The sequence below is a fragment of the Lepidochelys kempii genome, chromosome 15 (assembly GCF_965140265.1).
Source record: "Lepidochelys kempii isolate rLepKem1 chromosome 15, rLepKem1.hap2, whole genome shotgun sequence".
Classification (NCBI taxonomy): Eukaryota; Metazoa; Chordata; order Testudines; family Cheloniidae; genus Lepidochelys; species Lepidochelys kempii.
In genome coordinates, this window is record NC_133270.1 from 29,489,994 (window position 1) to 29,508,068 (window position 18,075).

Sequence of the window (18,075 nt, forward strand, 5' to 3'; positions counted from 1 at the left end):
AGTTCTTTTTTTGAACCCTGTTATTGTCTTGGCCTTCACAACATCCTCTGGCAAGGAGTTCTACAGGTTGACTGTGTGGGGGAAAAAATACTGCCTTTTTGTGTTAAACCTGCTGCCTCTTAACAAGAACTGGGGTCACCAAATAAAGTTGAGAGAGTAAACACTTCATTTACTTTTTCTGCAAGTCATGATTTTATAGACCTCTATCATATCTCCCCTTAGTCATCTCTTTTTCCAAGCTGAAACATCCCCAGTCTTATTAATCTCTTCACACAAGCCATTCCATACCCCCAATCAGTTGTTGCCCTTTTCTGAACCTTTTCCATTTCCAATTCCAATCTGTTTCCGAACAAAGCACAATCGCTTGATTTGCAGAATCTTCCACTGTCTCCTCTTGCTGAGACAAAACTACCTTCTCTAGGTGTTTGGGAAGTAAATCTGGTAGAGCAGTGGTTTTCAGCCTGTTGTCCACAGACCCCTGGGGGGTCAGCAGACTAAGATTTCCAAAGAGGCCTGTACCTCACTCTGAAAAATGTTTAGGGGTCCACAAATGGAAACAAGTTGAAGACTGTTTGAGAGGGAACAAATACAGCTGATGGCAGCAGTGGTGCTGGCCCTGCACAGTCAGGGCCACTCTTCTAGCTCAGGTAGGTGGGTGGTGGCAGCTATGGGGAGGGAGTATTTCTCTTCCTTTCCCTCTTCCCCAGGCTCTGCAGATGTATTAAAGATGGTTCTTGCTACCTTAGTGTTCCCTGTGCTGCAAAGTACTCCTCCTCCAAACTGCATATCCTTGCCTTGCTGCCTCTCCACCCTCCTGTACTCTGATGAAGGGGGAAGAGTCTGGCTTAACCAGCTATTCAACTACAATCAGCATTGGAAGGTAAAACAATCAACCTATGGGGAGACTAGAATGTGATTTAGCTTCCCCTAAAAAGGCACTTGTTATGGGAGCGAGCCAGCCAGATAAGATGAGGGACAGTTTTAAAGAGCAACAATGATCAATAGGGATGTAAATATGAAATGTTTCTAATTTATTTTGCATATAATCAAACCAAAGTATAGTACATACTGCATACACAACCATACATAATTCCAGCTTAAGCTTTTTGTGCATAGCTATACAAAGTCAGTGATTGTACAAAGCAGACAAGTTTACTAGGGCCATGTGTTCAGTGTAACCCAGGGAATGGAGAACACAGTGAACCAGCCTTAAGATTAAAAACAAGGTGCAGCTCTGAACTTCACTGCTCTACCTTTAAAGGACAAGACATTTCCATGAATAACTTGATCAGCTGCACTCTGTACTGTCAGTATTCCTGCTTGTATTGCATGCTGGAAACAATGACATGTGGGCATGAACCTGAAACAGTTATGTACTTTGACTTGCTCTCTTGCAGCTGCTGGTTGATAAAATATTGCTTGTTACCAAATAGGGGTGACTTCAGTTACATAAAAACTGCATCTCTCCATCTCATGAAAGTTGTAGAGGCAAAGGCTTTCTATATGAGCCCTTGACCTTGAGGAGGCTGCTCAAAGAACAGCTCACTATTGAAAAGTGTACAACTTAGGATGGTATTGAAAGCCTGTAAGTTAGTGAAACTATCTCAAGCCAGCTGTTTCGTCAGGGAGATCTATTTTAAAGTACAGTGAAGCTTGCACTAAGGCTGACTTGTCAGTGTCCATAAAGTATGTAGAAGATGAAAGCTGTGTGCTAATAGCTAGGGGGTTCTATTCAAGGCTTCCAGTACAGTCTAAAGGCCACCTTTCTACTAGTCTTCAGGCCCTGGCAGGTGGTTTTAATATTCTGCAGCATAATTAAGGCTTTGTTGAAACTTCTACCCTGTTTAATAAGCTTTGTACTATAGAGGATGCTTTGTTGCATGTTGCTCCATGAGGGAGCCCCTCTGAGGTCATGGCCTTCATACAGGCAATGAGTTGTGGTCCCATCCATAACTAGTCAGATCAGATCTCACACTGCACATTATCTTCTGTCAGACACAAGACAATGGTATGCTTGTATTGCATAACTAAGGCAATTAGAGGGCTAAACCAAGAATGTACTGAACTGCTGTCACTGTAACTCAATCCTTCCTTCTAACAGGGCTTTTAAAAAACCTCTCAAAAACCTCTTAAGCTGTGTTAATTAACAGCTCTTTAGGAGGGGAAAGTGCCACCTACTAGACAGATTAAAAAAGGCTGGGGAAAGAAGGTGTTTTTGGAAAGCTGCTTTTTTTTTTTTGGTTAAATTGTACCACCAAGGGCTAGCAATCTAAGCCACTGTATTTATACTAAGCTAAAGGTGTAACATACAGTCTTGTATATTTCCTTCTTCTCTGGGCTTATCACAATAGAAATGGAAATGTTGTTAGCACTACACATTCCTGAATGAGAAGGAAGCTACCTGTACCATGGAAACATAGCTGGCCTGGTGCAATAGCAAAGACAAAGGGAGAGATTGGACCACTTGACAGAAAATGTAGATTTCATGTCACTCACTCTACACAACTGACTAGTCAGCCCTGTAACAGCGGTAAGTTGCGTTTTAGTAAACAAGGCATTGCTTAAATTCTTAAATATGTAAAATCTCAAAGTACAGAGTATTGGAAATATAGAAGTTTGCAGTTCACTAGAGTGGAGGCTTTCCTTCCCCCCCACCCCACCTAAAACAACCTATGCAATAACCAGTCGTCGTCCCCCCCCACCACCCCACTGAAGGCTGCAGGAAACAAAACTTTTCACTGTGACAAGTTTAAGAAATCAAGTCACATGTACCTGTGACTGACACCATTTTCTGTGTCAGAACAGATTTGAGATTAAAATGAATAGCCTAGCTTAAACACTGGACTCTAGAAGGGCTTCTCTTATATTAGGCAAGTAGGGAGTTTACAGTATCTATGTACAAAACACTGATATGATTGCACTTTAAGCCCACATCTGTCAGTTACACACAGTGATTGTTCAAGCTGCTAAACTGTTTGGTTTGAAACTAGCTTTACCACAGTGACCTCTTTACATAAAGATTAACTTTCTAGTAGTAAAGTTTTGAAGATCTAGAAGACAGGCACTATAAACAGAGCTGTACCCTGAAAATCATCTTTGGCTGATATTGCCTCTGAAAAGCAGTCTCCACACTCACTTTCCTAGGCTTGAAGTATTTAAGCTACACAAGAGTGATGTACCATTGAATAAAGTTGTCAAAATATGGAGATTGTACAGTAATCCCTACAAGCAGGTGTTCATATGGCTTATACCATTCCTACAAAACATTACTTTAGAGCAACATATAGCGATGCTAACCAAGATAGTAATGCCTTTAATGCTTAAAACTAATTCCTCTGACAAATGCTAAGTGACATCTGGGGCTAGAGTAGACCTCCTATACTAATTTTACAGTATAACATTACTTTTCAGATTTCCTGCTAGCCCCATTACTACACAAGATAGGTGGTCCAGCTAGTCCACCACCCAAACTCCAAAAGAGGCCAATATCAGCAGAAGCTGCAAGAAACTCTACAACAGATGAGGGACAATCTGCCCCATGTGAAGGTCTCATTCAAATCCCTGAAGTATGAGGCTTTATATTCCATCCAAAGCTTGTTAGAATTAAGTAACTCTGGCTATTCTTTTTAATATCCACTCCCTCTGAATGATATGAACCTCCACCATCACTTCTACTTAACACTCTCTACTACGCAACAAGAGACTAGGAGGTAGATAAAACACATTATTTGCAATAGAAGAGCAATCAGAGAGTGAAAAGGTCTATATAGTATTCTGTAGATGATTATAGCCATTTTCTTCCAGGTGGCCTAGAATATACTGTGAAAGAGACAGTGAAGAATAGCTGGAGATACTGACACGTAAAGGGATGTCCACCCATTTCTCACCAGTGTAGCAGCACTAGAGGTAAAGCTCCTGGTATCACTTATAGAACTCAAGCTATGAGCACATGTCTAATTAGCTCCATATTTAGACTGGGATTACATGGTGTTAGTAGTAGCCCATGCTGGAGTTATCTAGGGCAGCTGTAAAGAAAAACCATTCCTGTTTCAGGAGAAAGTAGGGGAAAAAAACAATCTAGCAGGAACCTTCAAATTACATTCTGGGTTTAAGCGGAAATGCTAAACAGACTGACTACAGTAGATATCCCAAACACCTTAGGCAAAATGTTATGAAAGTATAGCTTTTTCCTAACCCTCAAAGTGTAAATATCTCCCACCCTTGAACCCTGCCATAAAGCAGCTGAGGGTTCTCCACTATTCCCTAGCATACTAGTTTCACTGAACCATTACCACTAAGCTCCGGGGGGGATGCCATAACCAGCTCACTTTAATATACTTTCTGAATTTTGAACTTGAGTCTGAGTAGCTGCCAGCACTAAATAACAAAACCAGAGTCGCTGCCAACCAGCAAGACCTAGCACCAGAGCAGGTCTGACTCCGGAACAGTTGTAGTTAGGCTCTCAGGTGCCACAAGTACTCCTTTTCTTTTTGTGAGTACCACTACAGTCTATTTCAAACCATGCAAAGCAACTCTATTCTGGAGGGAAGCCAGTATCCATAGAACCTTGTCTTCTGAAAGCTAGGCTGAAGCATTTCTATTTTCCTCCTTAAAGGTCCAGAGGGGAGGCAAGGGGAGAAAGTGCTGAAGCACATGGGGTTAGTTTCTTTAGCATCACTGTGGCACAGAATAGCATTTCTCATGTACAATAGGTTCAGGTGGGATGGAGTAAATGTGGGGCTGTAGGGAAGGTAGACAGCTCTTTGAAAATTTTAGTGAAAGTGCAGAATAAATACTAAAAGGCAGAAGGACAAAAAACACTCCTCCTCCTCTAACCACAAAACTGCAGGAAGAGTGCTGAAAATTCAAAGACATTACCCCAAATGCGTTGATCTGACCCTTGATACCTTCTTTATTCCTCTAACAGCGCTGCTTCCTGTTAAATACCCCCAAATAATCTAGCCTGGTACAAAATGTAATTTTATAGACTTCACTGAACATAAATAAGTTGCCTGGTTATCAGCTGTAAAGAATGGAGAAGGCCAGGCCACAGCTTTCCCAAGAGGGCTGTGCAGTCTGCAGCTCTCACTCCTCACTGATGAAGATGCGCCCTGTCATCTGGACGCTTAATATGAATCCTTCGCACACGTTCAATGCGCTCCCGCTCCTCGTCCTCATCCAGGTGATGAGAGCGGCCTGCTGCCCCTCCCGTAGCCTCCAGAAGTGCATTGTCAGGTCCTCGTCCATCCTGAGCCTCGTAAAGCAAAATGTTCAGTGTCTCTTCATAAATTCGGGCTTCTGGGAACTCCACCTGGGTACCCAAACAGCTAGGTTAGGAGAAGCAAAATCAATCTTACTCATTCCAGGCCCCCCGCCAGTTTTTATGTACCCTTTGGTATTTAAGGAATCCTCTCCATTATTCTTGGGTGGTGGTACTCTGCAGGAAGTGTGAAAACTTGCAAAAAAGTTACAAGGCATTAAGAGGAACCCTTGAAGATCTATGTTTCTGTGCTCCGCCTGCTGGCTTTCAGCCTCCGATGTCCAACATCCAGTGCTCTCAGACCTGAGCCATTACCCCAAAAAGGCAGATGCAAAGACAGATTATTTCTGGGCAAGGTAAGATTGTACGTGAACAGAATACGACTGGTTTTCTTTATACAGTTAAATAAGTGAACCGGGTGAGTGCATTAGTGGGTTTAAAGACCAGAACTTGCATTTATTTGTATTGTGATAGCATCTGGAAGTTAATACCCTATTGTACTAGGCAACGCACAAGCACAAGATTGTCCCTGCCCCACAGAACTCACAATTTGTTTGACTGCTCTCGGCCCGCTCCTCTGTAGAAGGTAGAGTGGATGCTCTCAGGAGGGGAGGGCAATTAAAGGAAGGCTTCAAAACAGAAGTCAGGACATTACTCTTACAGCAGCTACTACGCAGCATGAATGAGTTTTATCCCTACCTTTGTCTGTTTCTTCTCAGTAGCGTAGACAATGGAGGTGCAGCAGACCTCAGCAATCTTACGCCCCTGTCCATAGAAAGACCAGCAGCAAATCTCATCTCCTATCACATCCTTAATAAAGAGGACTCTCCCGTTAAACCGCAGTGACAGCTTATCAAACAGCTCGATGTTCTTCAGCATGTTGTCATCAGAATTACTGCAAGAGAACAGGGCATCAGTCAAACAGAGTTAATGCCATGCAGAGGAAATGTCAACAACTAAGGAGATTCAGGCAGCTGGAGGTCTAGATGTCCTGCCTCCCTTTATTTACTGTACCAGCCATCAAGGTTGTGTTTAGACTTGAGCGCTAGGGCTGCTTCATCCCACTAAGAATCACTCACTGCATTAGGAGAGCGAGCCTGCAGCTGAAGGGTGACTGGCCTTCAGTGGAGAAGGTGCAGAGTGTAATACAGCATCAGTGCTGGGAGTAACCACATCAGGATTCATCCCTCAACTAACCTATTCCATCTACTAAAGTTTAGCATCAGCTGGATTGGGCCAGTGCTGTCATGAGTTAGACATAGTCACATATGAGGACAAGAGCCCAGCCACCTCGCCTACCCAACTGAGAGCCGCATAGGCATAGCCCTCTGACTCCAGGCCAACTGCCGACTCTGCAGGTAAAAACTCTGCAGTCCCCGCAGACGACAGGGCATCATCTTGTCATGGAGTCCCTGCAGGTCACATCCGGGCATTAAAGAGGAAGCTCTTTATTGCTGCAAGTGTGCACTTAGCTTTCCACTGGAGAAGTTTCCATTTCTAACCCCCGTTAGCAGTGACTCCACAAACAAAGCAGGAACAGGGCTTACTGCCCATGTCAACCACAAACACTCAGTAAAGGGAAAAGCCCATTCTCCTTGAATCTGGTTTCAGACCATTAATTTCCAGTTGAAACTGTACATTTAATAGCTGATAGTGGAAGTTGTTTTACCTGGTGTAGGAATATTTGTTATTACTTCTGTTATACAGCAACTTTACTGCTGGCTGGAAAAAAACATGCAGGAAGCACAATTAGAGCACAATTTACTGGCTAGAGCACAGCTGCAGCCTTAGTTCCAGGCACGCAGAGAAGGGGAAATATGAAGCGATAGTACTGTGCGTACACCCACTGTTTGTGGAAGTGATGCTGAGGCTGCTGCCTAGTGCTAGCATGTCAGCGTTCCCAGGACAGGTACAGCACAAGCTTTCCCCACAGCGTGCCTTAACCCTGACTTCCCTGAGCTGTGGTGACCAGCTCATAGTTGACTCTCCATGGCCATTCCAGTCCTTTATGCATCTGCTGAGATCCCCAATTAATGCCTGCTGTGGTGGCATTTTGGGGGGGGGGGGGGGGAGAGGATAGCAGGCATGAGAGTGCATACCTGGCTGCTAGGAACTGGAGCCACTAACATTTCAGGTCAGTCAAATATCAATATTGGGCTGGAAAGACAGGTGAAAGGTTCTATAGCCCCCTATTGATGCCCTAAGTCAACCTGTCCTCCCTACTGACTATTTGAATATGTAAGGCAGAGAAGGCCCCCACTGTAAGATGCATTGTTTTTTAAATGTAGACCCATTTAAAGACCTGGGTGAAAAGCTGTTTAACTTCTAATTCAGATAGAATGAGGTTGCAGAGAGATCAAGTATAATTTTCAGACTCACAAGTTAACAGATGGGTTCCTGAGCATGCACACTTCAAAAAACTAGTGTACCACATTCCAAAGAGTCAGCTGTCACTCTGGCTGGTGAACTGCTGCCTTGCTGTAATGAGGGGTATGTGCAAACTTCCCCCAGGGATCAAGCACAGCCTGCTCCCTCTTACCTTATTGGATGTTGCTATAAGTTTTTGCTCTTCCTTAGAAGAAGTGATGACTGGTACTTTGCAGAATGGCTCGTATGCATCTTTGTTCTGCTGAAACAAGACAGTCCGTCAAATGCAGCAGGTGAATGGAAATCCACATTCGGGCCTTTGAACAAAATGCAGGAGGCCATCAAGGCTTCTCTCCTATTTAAGCCTGGGGTTAGTTACAGCGATGCAGACGGGAATGGTGGCTCACCATTGTCTGAACCAAGAGGACTTGATAGAGCAGTGAGCTGACCGCATGAGACAGCTATGTTCCTTTGTGTAGGCATGCTGGGGTACAGGGACATTACATGCTTCCCCACCTTACCGCCCAGTGAGGGGAAGAGGTACAAGAACAGCTGCTGGGGTGCTTTGGGGAGCCTAGGCTCCAGCTCCAGGACTGCCTTAATGCACCATAGGCCTGTACCTAAGCCGTGCCTTCTGGGGTCATGTGACTCTAGATGCCCAACTTTTTCATTTTAAAAGGTTCCTAACTCATTTATGGAAAAATGTGATCTGAGCATAACTGATATAATGATGCCTGCTCGAGTCTGCAGAGAGCCTGAAACAAACAACAGCTCAGAGGAGTTAACTGTCCCATGCATCTCAAGAGGTTGTTCACTCCAAGACCCACTGCTCTGACAGGCCTACTCCACCCCTGCTGAAGGCTTTGGACAGGAAGGGATGAGTGCAGAAGATGCTAAGCAACCATGCATTGGCTGCTGGGGTCCCCCCCAGCTGCTGCTCCTGAGGGAGAAAAGCACCGTATGCCTTTGACTACACCTCTCTACCACCAGCACTCCACAAGGGAGTTAGGGTCAAAGGGCAGGCCAGCAGAATCTTACACTGGTGATGTGCAAACAGGAAAGAGCCCAACTTGACACTGGGATCCCAAGGGTGTTTGCGGTGCCTGCCGTTTTAACTATCTTTATTTGTAAGCTAAGCAGGTCTGATCTCTGACACGTACACACAACTAGAATCCCAGGGCGCCATGCTTTAAGTTAATTACACACTGAGAAAAGAACTACTTGTCCAGAAGAATACTTGACCTCTCCTAACCCCTTACAGCCTTAACTATCCACATGCAAGCAAAGGGACAGGGACTGATTTCTCACTGTTTCCTGAGGACAGGGCAGGAAGTGGGATTAATCAGAGGGAATACTGAGGGCATAAGGAAAGGCTGACTGATAGAACGAGCTCAAGCCACTTGTACTGGCTGGGGACCAGGCTTCTCACTAGCTCCATGCTAAAGACTGCACACCTACCTGTAGAGCTGCCTGGCACTCATCCACAAGACCCTGAACCAGGTAATACTTTGCCTCGGCCAGCAGCTCTTCAATCTCTCTCCGGCTCTCGGGAAGAGGCACAGCCCCATCACGCAGGTAATTTAATATTGTCCCGAAGTGTTTGCCACAGCGGTCGATCAAAATCCAGCCTGGGAGGGATAAAGCGGGATACAGCTGAACAGGGGGAAGGGAAAGACTTAGGCAAAGAGTCCACACCCTCACTCTTCCCAGCTCCAGCTGGCCAGAACATGGTGTAACACACTGCAGCTCTGCACAGAGGAGCCTATCCGCAGAACGTTGCCTCACGCTGGTGCACAGCACATCCTACTGAAAGGCTCCAAAATCCTCCAGCTTGCTGCTTGAGTTGGCAGCTGGAACAGCAGCAGGCTGTACTTCTACAGGGAATTCTCTGTGTGTATCTCCCCCCCCTCCAAATCCTTCAAGGGCGCATGGTGGGAGGCAAAGGGAGGAAGCTCATTATATCTTTCAACTCCCAAGCCACTGACCATCAGTTAGCTGAAGTGATAGCAAAAACAAACAATTCCCACCATCAAATTAAACTCAGTTTTTCTGGTCTCTCCCCCCGCCCCATGGCTTTTCCTGGAATCCTGTCTACTGTTTTTGGACCTGCTAGCATACGTTAACCCTTGACTGCCCCCCAAACACACACACACACACAACCACTGGGACAGATTTTCTACAACTGCAGCTAAGAGACAGCTAAATAGAGCAGAACAGAGGATTCCCAGGTACCTAACTGGAGTCTAACGGTATGTCTACACTGCACTAAGCCACCAGCGGCTGGCCCAGGTCAGCAGACTTGGGCTGGTGGGGCTCAGATTGTGAGGCTATAACATTGCAGTGGAGATGTTTGGATTTCAGGTGGGGCCCAGGCTCTGAGATCCTCAAACATCTACACAAGCAGTTTTACAGTCCCAGCCTAAGTCAGCTGATCCAGGCCAGCCCTGGGCGTTTTACTGCAATGTAGACGAACCCTGAGGGACCTACAACCAGTCAAGGGCAGAGCCAGGGACAGAACCCAGGAATCCTACCTGCTACAGCTGGCTCTCACATGCCTTAGAGCCCTTACTGTGCACAAACAAGAGAATGGTTAACCTAAGCAAAATTCCCATCAAGCTGGTATTTAGTGTTAGTTCTGTGACAGACCACTCCCCCCAGCATGCAGGAGAGACTATTGTTTTAAAGAACACTTATTTTCTCCCATCCCCTGCAGGGCCCTGATGAAATGCTTTCCACTCTGCATCCCGCACACTGGTACGGAAGGGGGGCTTGGGAGTGTCTGCCGATTCAGATGTTTTATTTTTTTAAAAAACAATGGCACATGTGTGGAAAATAACCCTGCTGTCCCCAAGCAGCAATTACGCAAGAAAGGTGAAAAGGAAGCAAAGAGGTGAGTAAGACATGGATACTATGAAGGTCAGCAGAATCCTTGCAAGTCCCATTTCATCTTCCATACTCCCAACTGGCATTGAACAGGAATAGCAAATTGATTAGGATATGAATGTTTTTAAAGTGCTTTGAAGATGTAATGTGAGTACGTGAGCAGTACAAGTGACGTGTGAGATAGTCCTAGATGCTGTAGCATTTCCTTTACGAAACCACCTGCTAAAAGGCACATTACTCACCAGTCCTGGGTAGAGATACCGGAGAGAAAGGGAAACAAAGCTTCAGCAGAGCTTATAATAGAATACATGGCACCCTTAATCTGAACAAGAAGTTCATATTTCATCTCCACGCAACAGTAGTCCATCTCCCGAAGCAGACCAAAGGGCTCAGAAAGGTATTATGCAACGTCCAGCTCAAGTTTCCATAAACAGGCGGCCATTTTTATGGGCTTCGACTCAAGAATGTACTCAGGAAATGCTTGTGGGGAAGGACTCATATTTTAGACAAATAAGGGAAAAGTAAGGTAAAGCATGCACCACATGGCTTGAATTAATGTAATTATTACTAAAACTCTGATTACTTGGTTAATTCTCCAGCCCCTAAGTTGAATATAGGTCTTTCCTACTGATGGCCTACTTAGCAAGTGAGGTTCACTAGCATTCTACTCTGCACTTTTCTGTGTTTTCCCCTTGCACGTGCTTTATATAGAGGTGCTGTTTGGTTAGGACTGCAGCTTCAGAGGGAGTGGAGGAATGTACTAGGAAGCTAGGGTGATTACACAGACCTGATTTACAGATGCTTGTTGCAAATTGACACAGGAATCAAACTACAGATTGTCCCAAATTACTGGGCATAATACAACATATATAGGGGCCACTGCAGAAGTTCCCAAGACCATGCCCTTTCACTGTAAGGGGGAGAGGGCACAGAACACACCATCCTCCCAAAACCCAAGAGCTATCACAGACCAAATGGAGCCAGTGACTTAATTTACTGGAGATGCGTAGGGGGGATGGTATAGGGAGAATAGATACATTCTGGGCACAGGACTGGGAGTCAATAACTCCTCAGTTCTCAACGCAGCTGTGACTCCCTCTCTGGACTTGGAAAAGTTAACTTCTGCTTCGGTTTCCCTATCCATAAACCTGTAGAAATGCTAACTTCCTAATGTCCCAGACAGCTGCAGCAAGGATGCAAAGATGTTTTAAAGTGCAAAATGGTGCTGGGTTGCTAAACACCACATTTAGCAATTCCATCAGCCTTCACAGGTGCTCCTGTTCTTACTAGTCAGCCAAAATGTACTGCAAAAAGGAGATACTTAACAGGAAAGTGAGCCCCTCAGCCTGGCTGCTGCAGAGTTAAGAAAGCAGGTTTCATCTGTAGTTTGCAGTCTTATAAAGATGTATTTTAATAATCATTGTTTTACAAAATGTTTTGGGATCCACTACTCAGGCAGGAATAAATATCCCCAGAAGCCATAAATAGACACAATGGGAAACATGGGAGTTTAACTTTTGTTACACGAAGAGTTGAAGTGATGGCTCCCAAACACTGATACTAAAGCAGGCTAGAAGGAGCTGCTAAGTCTTAAATAATAAAATATCTTGGCATTAGATTACTTGGGGGTCTTCATGAGGCTCTTGTTTAAAGCAGACTAATTAAATCTGGTCTCTCTTTAAAATCTAAAAATGCATATTTTAGAACAGCTGGGGAGACTAGGAATTCATGTTGCACGAAGTCTCCCACAAAGGCCCCCTACTTCTATCCCGCTACTCCAGTAAGATGTAGATTTTGAAATATGCAGGTTTCTTTATTTTGCAGATTAAATCCATAAACTGAAAAGAATCTATGTGCATAGATAACTGTAGCCATTTCTATTGTAAATTGCGGGGGGGGGGGGGGGGGGGAGGAGAGAAGAAGTCATACTATGGTGAAAAACACTTCCTATTTTGTGCTAGATTTTGGGTGTGACTGAAGAACACAGTATTTGAAGGCTTTCAGATAAGGGTAGTTTCCTTTAAACACTATGATACTATTGTCCTGGTTTCCATTAACACTTTCAAGTAATACCAGGCAGTGAAAGATAAAACATTAGCTACTGCAGCAAGAGTATCTCATTTCTATGTGCAAGAAGTGTTAAAATCCCCCTGAAACACCAGCACAAACTGGCAAATGAGGCATTCCTACATCACGAACTGTGAAAGTCAGAGCAAAGCAAACATGGTATTCTAAAAGAGTCAGATCCAGATGGCCTTATACCCTTAGCAGTAGTACCTTCAACTTTCCCCTCCCTGCAGAAGAGAGAATCTGTCCACACGTAGAAAAGTGGATTTCATATTTGAAGGACACATTGTAATAGCACTTGTACTGTATCCATCCAGAGCACTCTGGGTGAAGCTCTGAGACCGTGCATTAGGCAGCATTTGTTGAGGAGTGAGTGGACAGTGCAAGGGCATAGTTTTAATCACAGTTCTAACTCACTTGCTGTGTGGCCCTGGATAATTCTGGCCCTGGAAATTCTGAAAACGCTGCAAAAGAACTAGGGTGATGAATTACGTTCAGCAGGTTGCATTCTAGTGCTGTCATTAAACTGGAAGCAAATGATGATTGAGTAGCTGGCACACTTCCCTCTGGATCAGCACTGAACCAATGTTCCACTGGCATTATGGGCTGTGCCGCTGGATGTACAGCGTGGTAGATGAAATGTAATAGAACAGCCCTATGGTTAGTAATGATCCCATGAGACATTTTTCAAAAGTAATCATGACCAACTTGGATAATTATATTCTTGCTTACCTACCTATAATTTCCCCTGCATTTTCCATGCAAGAGGGACCCTCTCTGCTTCTTACCCTAAACTGTTAGGTAGCATAGTTGTGCACTGTTAAACAGCTGCAATGTCCGACTGCAGAGATCCCTGAATTTTTGTGGTGAGGAAACTGATCTCTTAGAATTTAGAATTCTGTATAGTACTTGGATACTTGAAAAAGCCACTACAAAAACTGAAACAAACTCAAATATTTCCCTAGTTGTTTAGAGATGGACTCTAGCTAAAATGGTAATACTTTAATATTAAATGGCGTTGTATTTCTCACAGGTTGGCTGCGAATCCACTTCCTGTTCTCACAAGAAAACTGTCAGGAGGGCCTTATTTAAACCATAGCTTATTTCTCCCCAGCGCTAAACACATACTAGACGTACTACGGCACTGAAAACTAAGTTCAGTTGCTCCAGTTGAGGAGCAAGACATAATCCATCCTCAAGACAAGTTCAAACAGTCAATACAATAACAAGCTAACCAACAGAAAAGAGTTTTCAATCTCTAAGATCAGTCTACTAATGAACTATTGTCAAAGACAATGAGTGTATAAATCTGCAAACATGGGAGCTGTCGGATAATGGGCAAAATGCCAAAACACAAATAGAAAGCTGTGCCTGGAATTAAAGTCAGTGGGACTCCCACACTCTGGGAATGTTGATATTAAACTGGGCTAAACGTTTTGAACAGCCCTCAGATGATGAAACTTCTTGATCCTTGATCTAAAAGGATCAAGTTTTCTCCCATGACTTTTAAAAAGATAATCAGTCCATGTCCTTGTGGTAGGGAAGGAAGATAGGCTCTTTTTAAAAGGCAATGCTCAAAACTAATTCAGAACATTCTGAATGATCCCTTTACAGATGGACTTGACTAAAGAGATCCATTTGCTAGCAGCTTTTACAGATGATTTGTAGTTTTTTGCTCGTCTCATATATGCCCTAGTAAATTACTAACATCACAATTATTCAGATGCAAGAAATTCATAATTAGGTGTCAGTAACCTCAGTACAGGTGGCTTCTTTACATTTCATAACTGGTTTGTTTTCTAGAATTCAACAATATGTAACCTCACATGAAAAATGAAGTTACAGCCCCTTTCATCCAAGGATCCCCAAAGCGCTTAATACACTAAGACTCACAACCCTCACAAGGGAAGTTTTAGCACTGTACTACAGACAGAGAAATCAAAGTCGTCAATTAACCTTTCAGCCTCAAGGTCAAAAAGCAAGTCTGACTCCTAAGCCCTTGTGCTAACCACTTCACCCAGTCCCTCTAACAGAGTACTTTTAATCTCAGTGTTTCAGAAGGAAGCAAAAGTTTATTCAACTGGGTCTGATCAGGGCCTTTGACTTTACCATAATCTAAATAAGAGGAGGGTTGTGGCTTCAGATAAATAAGATTAAAATCTTTCCTGTTTCACGGCTTTTCTCAGCTGTATAGTTTGCTAGCCATAGTAACAAAACAACAACAAATGCCTTAGAGAACCTGGGGCTAGGATAAGCTTCTTCACTACAATTGTCCATTTTCTAATGTGTTAATCAATCTTAACTGAAAGGTTATTTTTTCCCTGCCATGAGTCTCTAAATGACGTGAACAGTGTCTCTTTACCTTCGCTGTCGGTGAGAACCTCCATGCGGCCACTGAACATGGCCTTAAGCATGGTGTCCTGCTTGGTCAGGGTCTGCATTGTGGTGTAGTAGAGAGCGCCACCAATGTTCAGCTTGACATACTTGGAGCTCGGGCTGGTCCCTTTGAAGGAGGTGGTGCGAGTCGCAGCTGCTGGCACTGCTGAGCTCACCACGCTTTCTCCTGACATCTCTTCCTGAAAACCAGAGAGGTTGCCAATTAGGCCTGCTTTTGCACTGTGTACCACACAATTTACTGCTCCCTTGTAACATTTTATGTAGGTAATATTAATACACTGCTGTTCTATATCCCTGGCTGGGAAACTCACAGTACCTCACGATATCCTGTCAGGTAGCTAAAGCTTATCTCCATTTTGCAGCTGGAGGAACCAAGGTTAAATGTTTTGCCCAAGCTCACAACATGAGAGGGGCAGAGCTGGAAATAAAGCCAGGAGTTCTGGCTCCCACTCCCCTGCCCTACACCCTCCCATTGCATGAAAACTGCTTCTCCTATGCCTATCTCTGTAATAAAGTATGGAAAACTCTAGGGAATGGTTTCAGGACTTTTTACTAGAGACCTGCCGTGTAGTAGTTTAAAGCCATGCTGACCAATTTCCTGCAGCTATGGCAAACAGAGCAAAGTTAAGCTAAACTGAGATCCAGAGCACTGCCTATTAGCATTCACTCTTTGACTGTCCAATGCTTAACTTTTTTTTTTTTTTTTTTAAACGCAGCAGGTTACTTCCCCTTTCTGAACTAACTTCAAGTTTACAATGGCTTTGAACCCAATGGAGGCATTTAAAGCCAACATTTTTTCCACACTAAACAGCTACTCTCTATTCACAGCACTGCAGACAAAATCTTGTGCATGGAAGATTTTGGACTTTCATGCTATTTCACTATAAACTGTTTCAGCTGATCTGAATTCACTATAAATGGGTTCCACTGTTTAACTTTCCATATTGGGTGTTATTTCAGTCTCAGCTCCTCTTTGCTACCTTTAAATATTTTACTTAAAGTCACAAAGAAACCCTGCATACAATCTCCTGAGGATTAGACAAGCCAACCAAAGAATGTAAATAAACTAAACCAGTGCAGAGTTTTGTGAACTCTGGGCAGCATTTTACAACCATAAGTTATCTACCTGGCTAAACTGAGTAGAAGAATGAAAAAGTGCATTCATCTCTCCAACTCAAAACTCACAAGATTTAAATTCTTCTGGGAAGTGGCTTAGTTCAGCCAGCATCTGGCATTTGAGTACATTCACACCTGTACAGGGAGTCAGACTGGATGATCTATGAAACTCTTACAAATCTCACTGGCTGTGATTCAGAGTGCAGATTTCAGTGAGAAAAAAGATATTTAGTGAGTGAATTTAGTGCTCTTGAAACTGAGGGTGCGTGCACATTTGTGAATGTAGACTTCTCATCTCCATACATTCACAGTGCTTTCAATGCATTTAGGATGGTGTATAATCTCCTACTATTGTTGCCTTGAGATTTTCCACACACTGTTCCACTGAATTACTTCCCTTCTAACTTGTAGCATCCATACTGTATCATGAACCCTCCTGAGCAGAGGCAATATTGAGAGATAATTTTAAAATGTGGACATGTGAGAACTAAGATAAAAAGCTTCCCCACCAATTCATTTCCCACTGGTCATCTAATAAGAATATCCGACTGTGAGCTCTAGAGCAGAAAGGCTCACACACTAATCAACAGTTGCTCCAGGCAACTGAACACATTTGCATTTTTGTACATCAAAAGACTGAAAGGGAGATGATAAGTTAGCCGCATAATTAATATATATGTTGCTCTGACTCACTCATGACCAGGCCTCTGCCAAATCACTACTTTATGGTTAGCCTCAGGCTCCTACAATGCACCAGAATGGGATGACTAAAGCACAGCCACCTCAGACAGATCGAGGTCCTACAGTCTTTGGGTCAAACAGTCTTCCGCACACATGGCTAGAAGCCACCTCTTAAATCATCCATGTTCTGCTGCTGTTCAGAGACCCTTAATGCAGCTGGCAATGCAGGTACATGAGCTGGCTGCATTTGGTAGGCAGAGCCTGGACAGAGGCTATCAGGCAGCTCAGAAAGGTAGGGCACTAGGGGACCACTATTCATAGCAAGGTGTCTCCTTGCTACTGTTAGTAGAGCACAGAGCGAGGCAGGGCCAGCAGGACCCCCCAGCTAGAGTGATAGTAACAGTAGACCCAGGCCCTAGACTGCACTGCACAGCCCCCCCACCCCGCCCTGCTGGGGCACTGAGACAGCAACTGGCCCTAGACCACCCAGCAGCACCAGCCCTCGCCCAGTCCTTGCCCCCACTCAGCCGGGGCCCCAGCCCAGCCCCCCGCACACAGCCAAGCCCCCCGAGCCCCCCTCCAGCCAAGCTCCCCCCCCCCGGTCCTGGGAAACCCAACCCAGCCCCCAAGGGCCTCCCCGCAGCCAACCCCCCCCCAACCCCCCGCACACAGCCAAGCCCCCCACGGTCCCGGGACCCCCAGCCAAGGCCCCAGCCCAGCCGCCTGGGCCCCCCTCCAGCCAAGCTCCCCCCCCCCGGTCCTGGGAAACCCAACCCAGCCCCCAAGGGCCTCCCCGCAGCCAAGCCCCCCCCCCAGGCCCCAGCTCAGCCAAGCCCCCCAACCCCCCGCACACAGCCAAGCCCCCCACGGTCCCGGGACCCCCAGCCAAGGCCCCAGCCCAGCCGCCTGGGCCCCCCTCCAGCCAAGCTCCCCCCCCCGGTCCTGGGAAACCCAACCCAGCCCCCAAGGGCCTCCCCGCAGCCAAGCCCCCCCCAGGCCCCCGCACACAGCCCAGCCCAGCCCCCCCCGGGCCCCCCCCAGCCCAGCGCAAGGCGCAGCCCGCCGGGGAGCCCCTCCCGCCCCAGGGGCTGGGCTGACCGGCCCCGGCCCCGGCGCTCACCATGAAAAGCCCAAGCGAGTCCCCGAGGCAGCTCCGCGGAGAAACCGGAAGCACCCGGGGCGGGACAGGCGAACTTCCGCCCCTCGCTCACGGCCTATTTTCGGTCCCAGGGTCACCTCACTTCCGCCCCGCAGAGCGCTCCGCCCAAACCCGTCCGACGCCCCCCCCCGGCCCTCGCAAAGCG

At 45.5% G+C, this 18,075-nt stretch overlaps 1 protein-coding gene across 2 annotated transcripts; it reads right to left on the minus strand.

Annotated features, from left to right (window-relative positions):
* Positions 1–1,010: 1,010 nt before the first annotated feature.
* On the minus strand, positions 1,011–18,010 carry KCTD10 (potassium channel tetramerization domain containing 10). Of its 2 annotated transcripts, none has more exons than XM_073313128.1 (7): positions 17,892–18,010; positions 14,940–15,153; positions 9,086–9,255; positions 7,800–7,889; positions 6,930–6,982; positions 5,960–6,155; positions 1,011–5,311 (listed from the first exon to the last, which is right to left on the minus strand). In XM_073313128.1, exons 1-7 carry the CDS (start codon positions 17,892–17,894, stop codon positions 5,093–5,095), a joined length of 945 nt encoding a protein of 314 aa, XP_073169229.1. In that variant the 5' UTR covers positions 17,895–18,010; the 3' UTR covers positions 1,011–5,092. The 2 variants fall into 2 exon arrangements, with proteins under 2 accessions (XP_073169229.1, XP_073169230.1); XM_073313129.1 differs by having other exon boundaries at positions 7,800–7,886; positions 17,892–18,008.
* Between the last annotated feature and the right edge of the window lie 65 nt (positions 18,011–18,075).

Coding starts and splice junctions, on each gene's coding strand:
- KCTD10 (XM_073313128.1), bottom strand. Junction 6,983..7,799: donor TTATAGCAACATCCAATAAG/GTAAGAGGGAGC, acceptor GTTTTTTTCCAG/CCAGCAGTAAAGTTGCTGTA. Junction 5,312..5,959: donor CTGAGAAGAAACAGACAAAG/GTAGGGATAAAA, acceptor TTGGGTACCCAG/GTGGAGTTCCCAGAAGCCCG.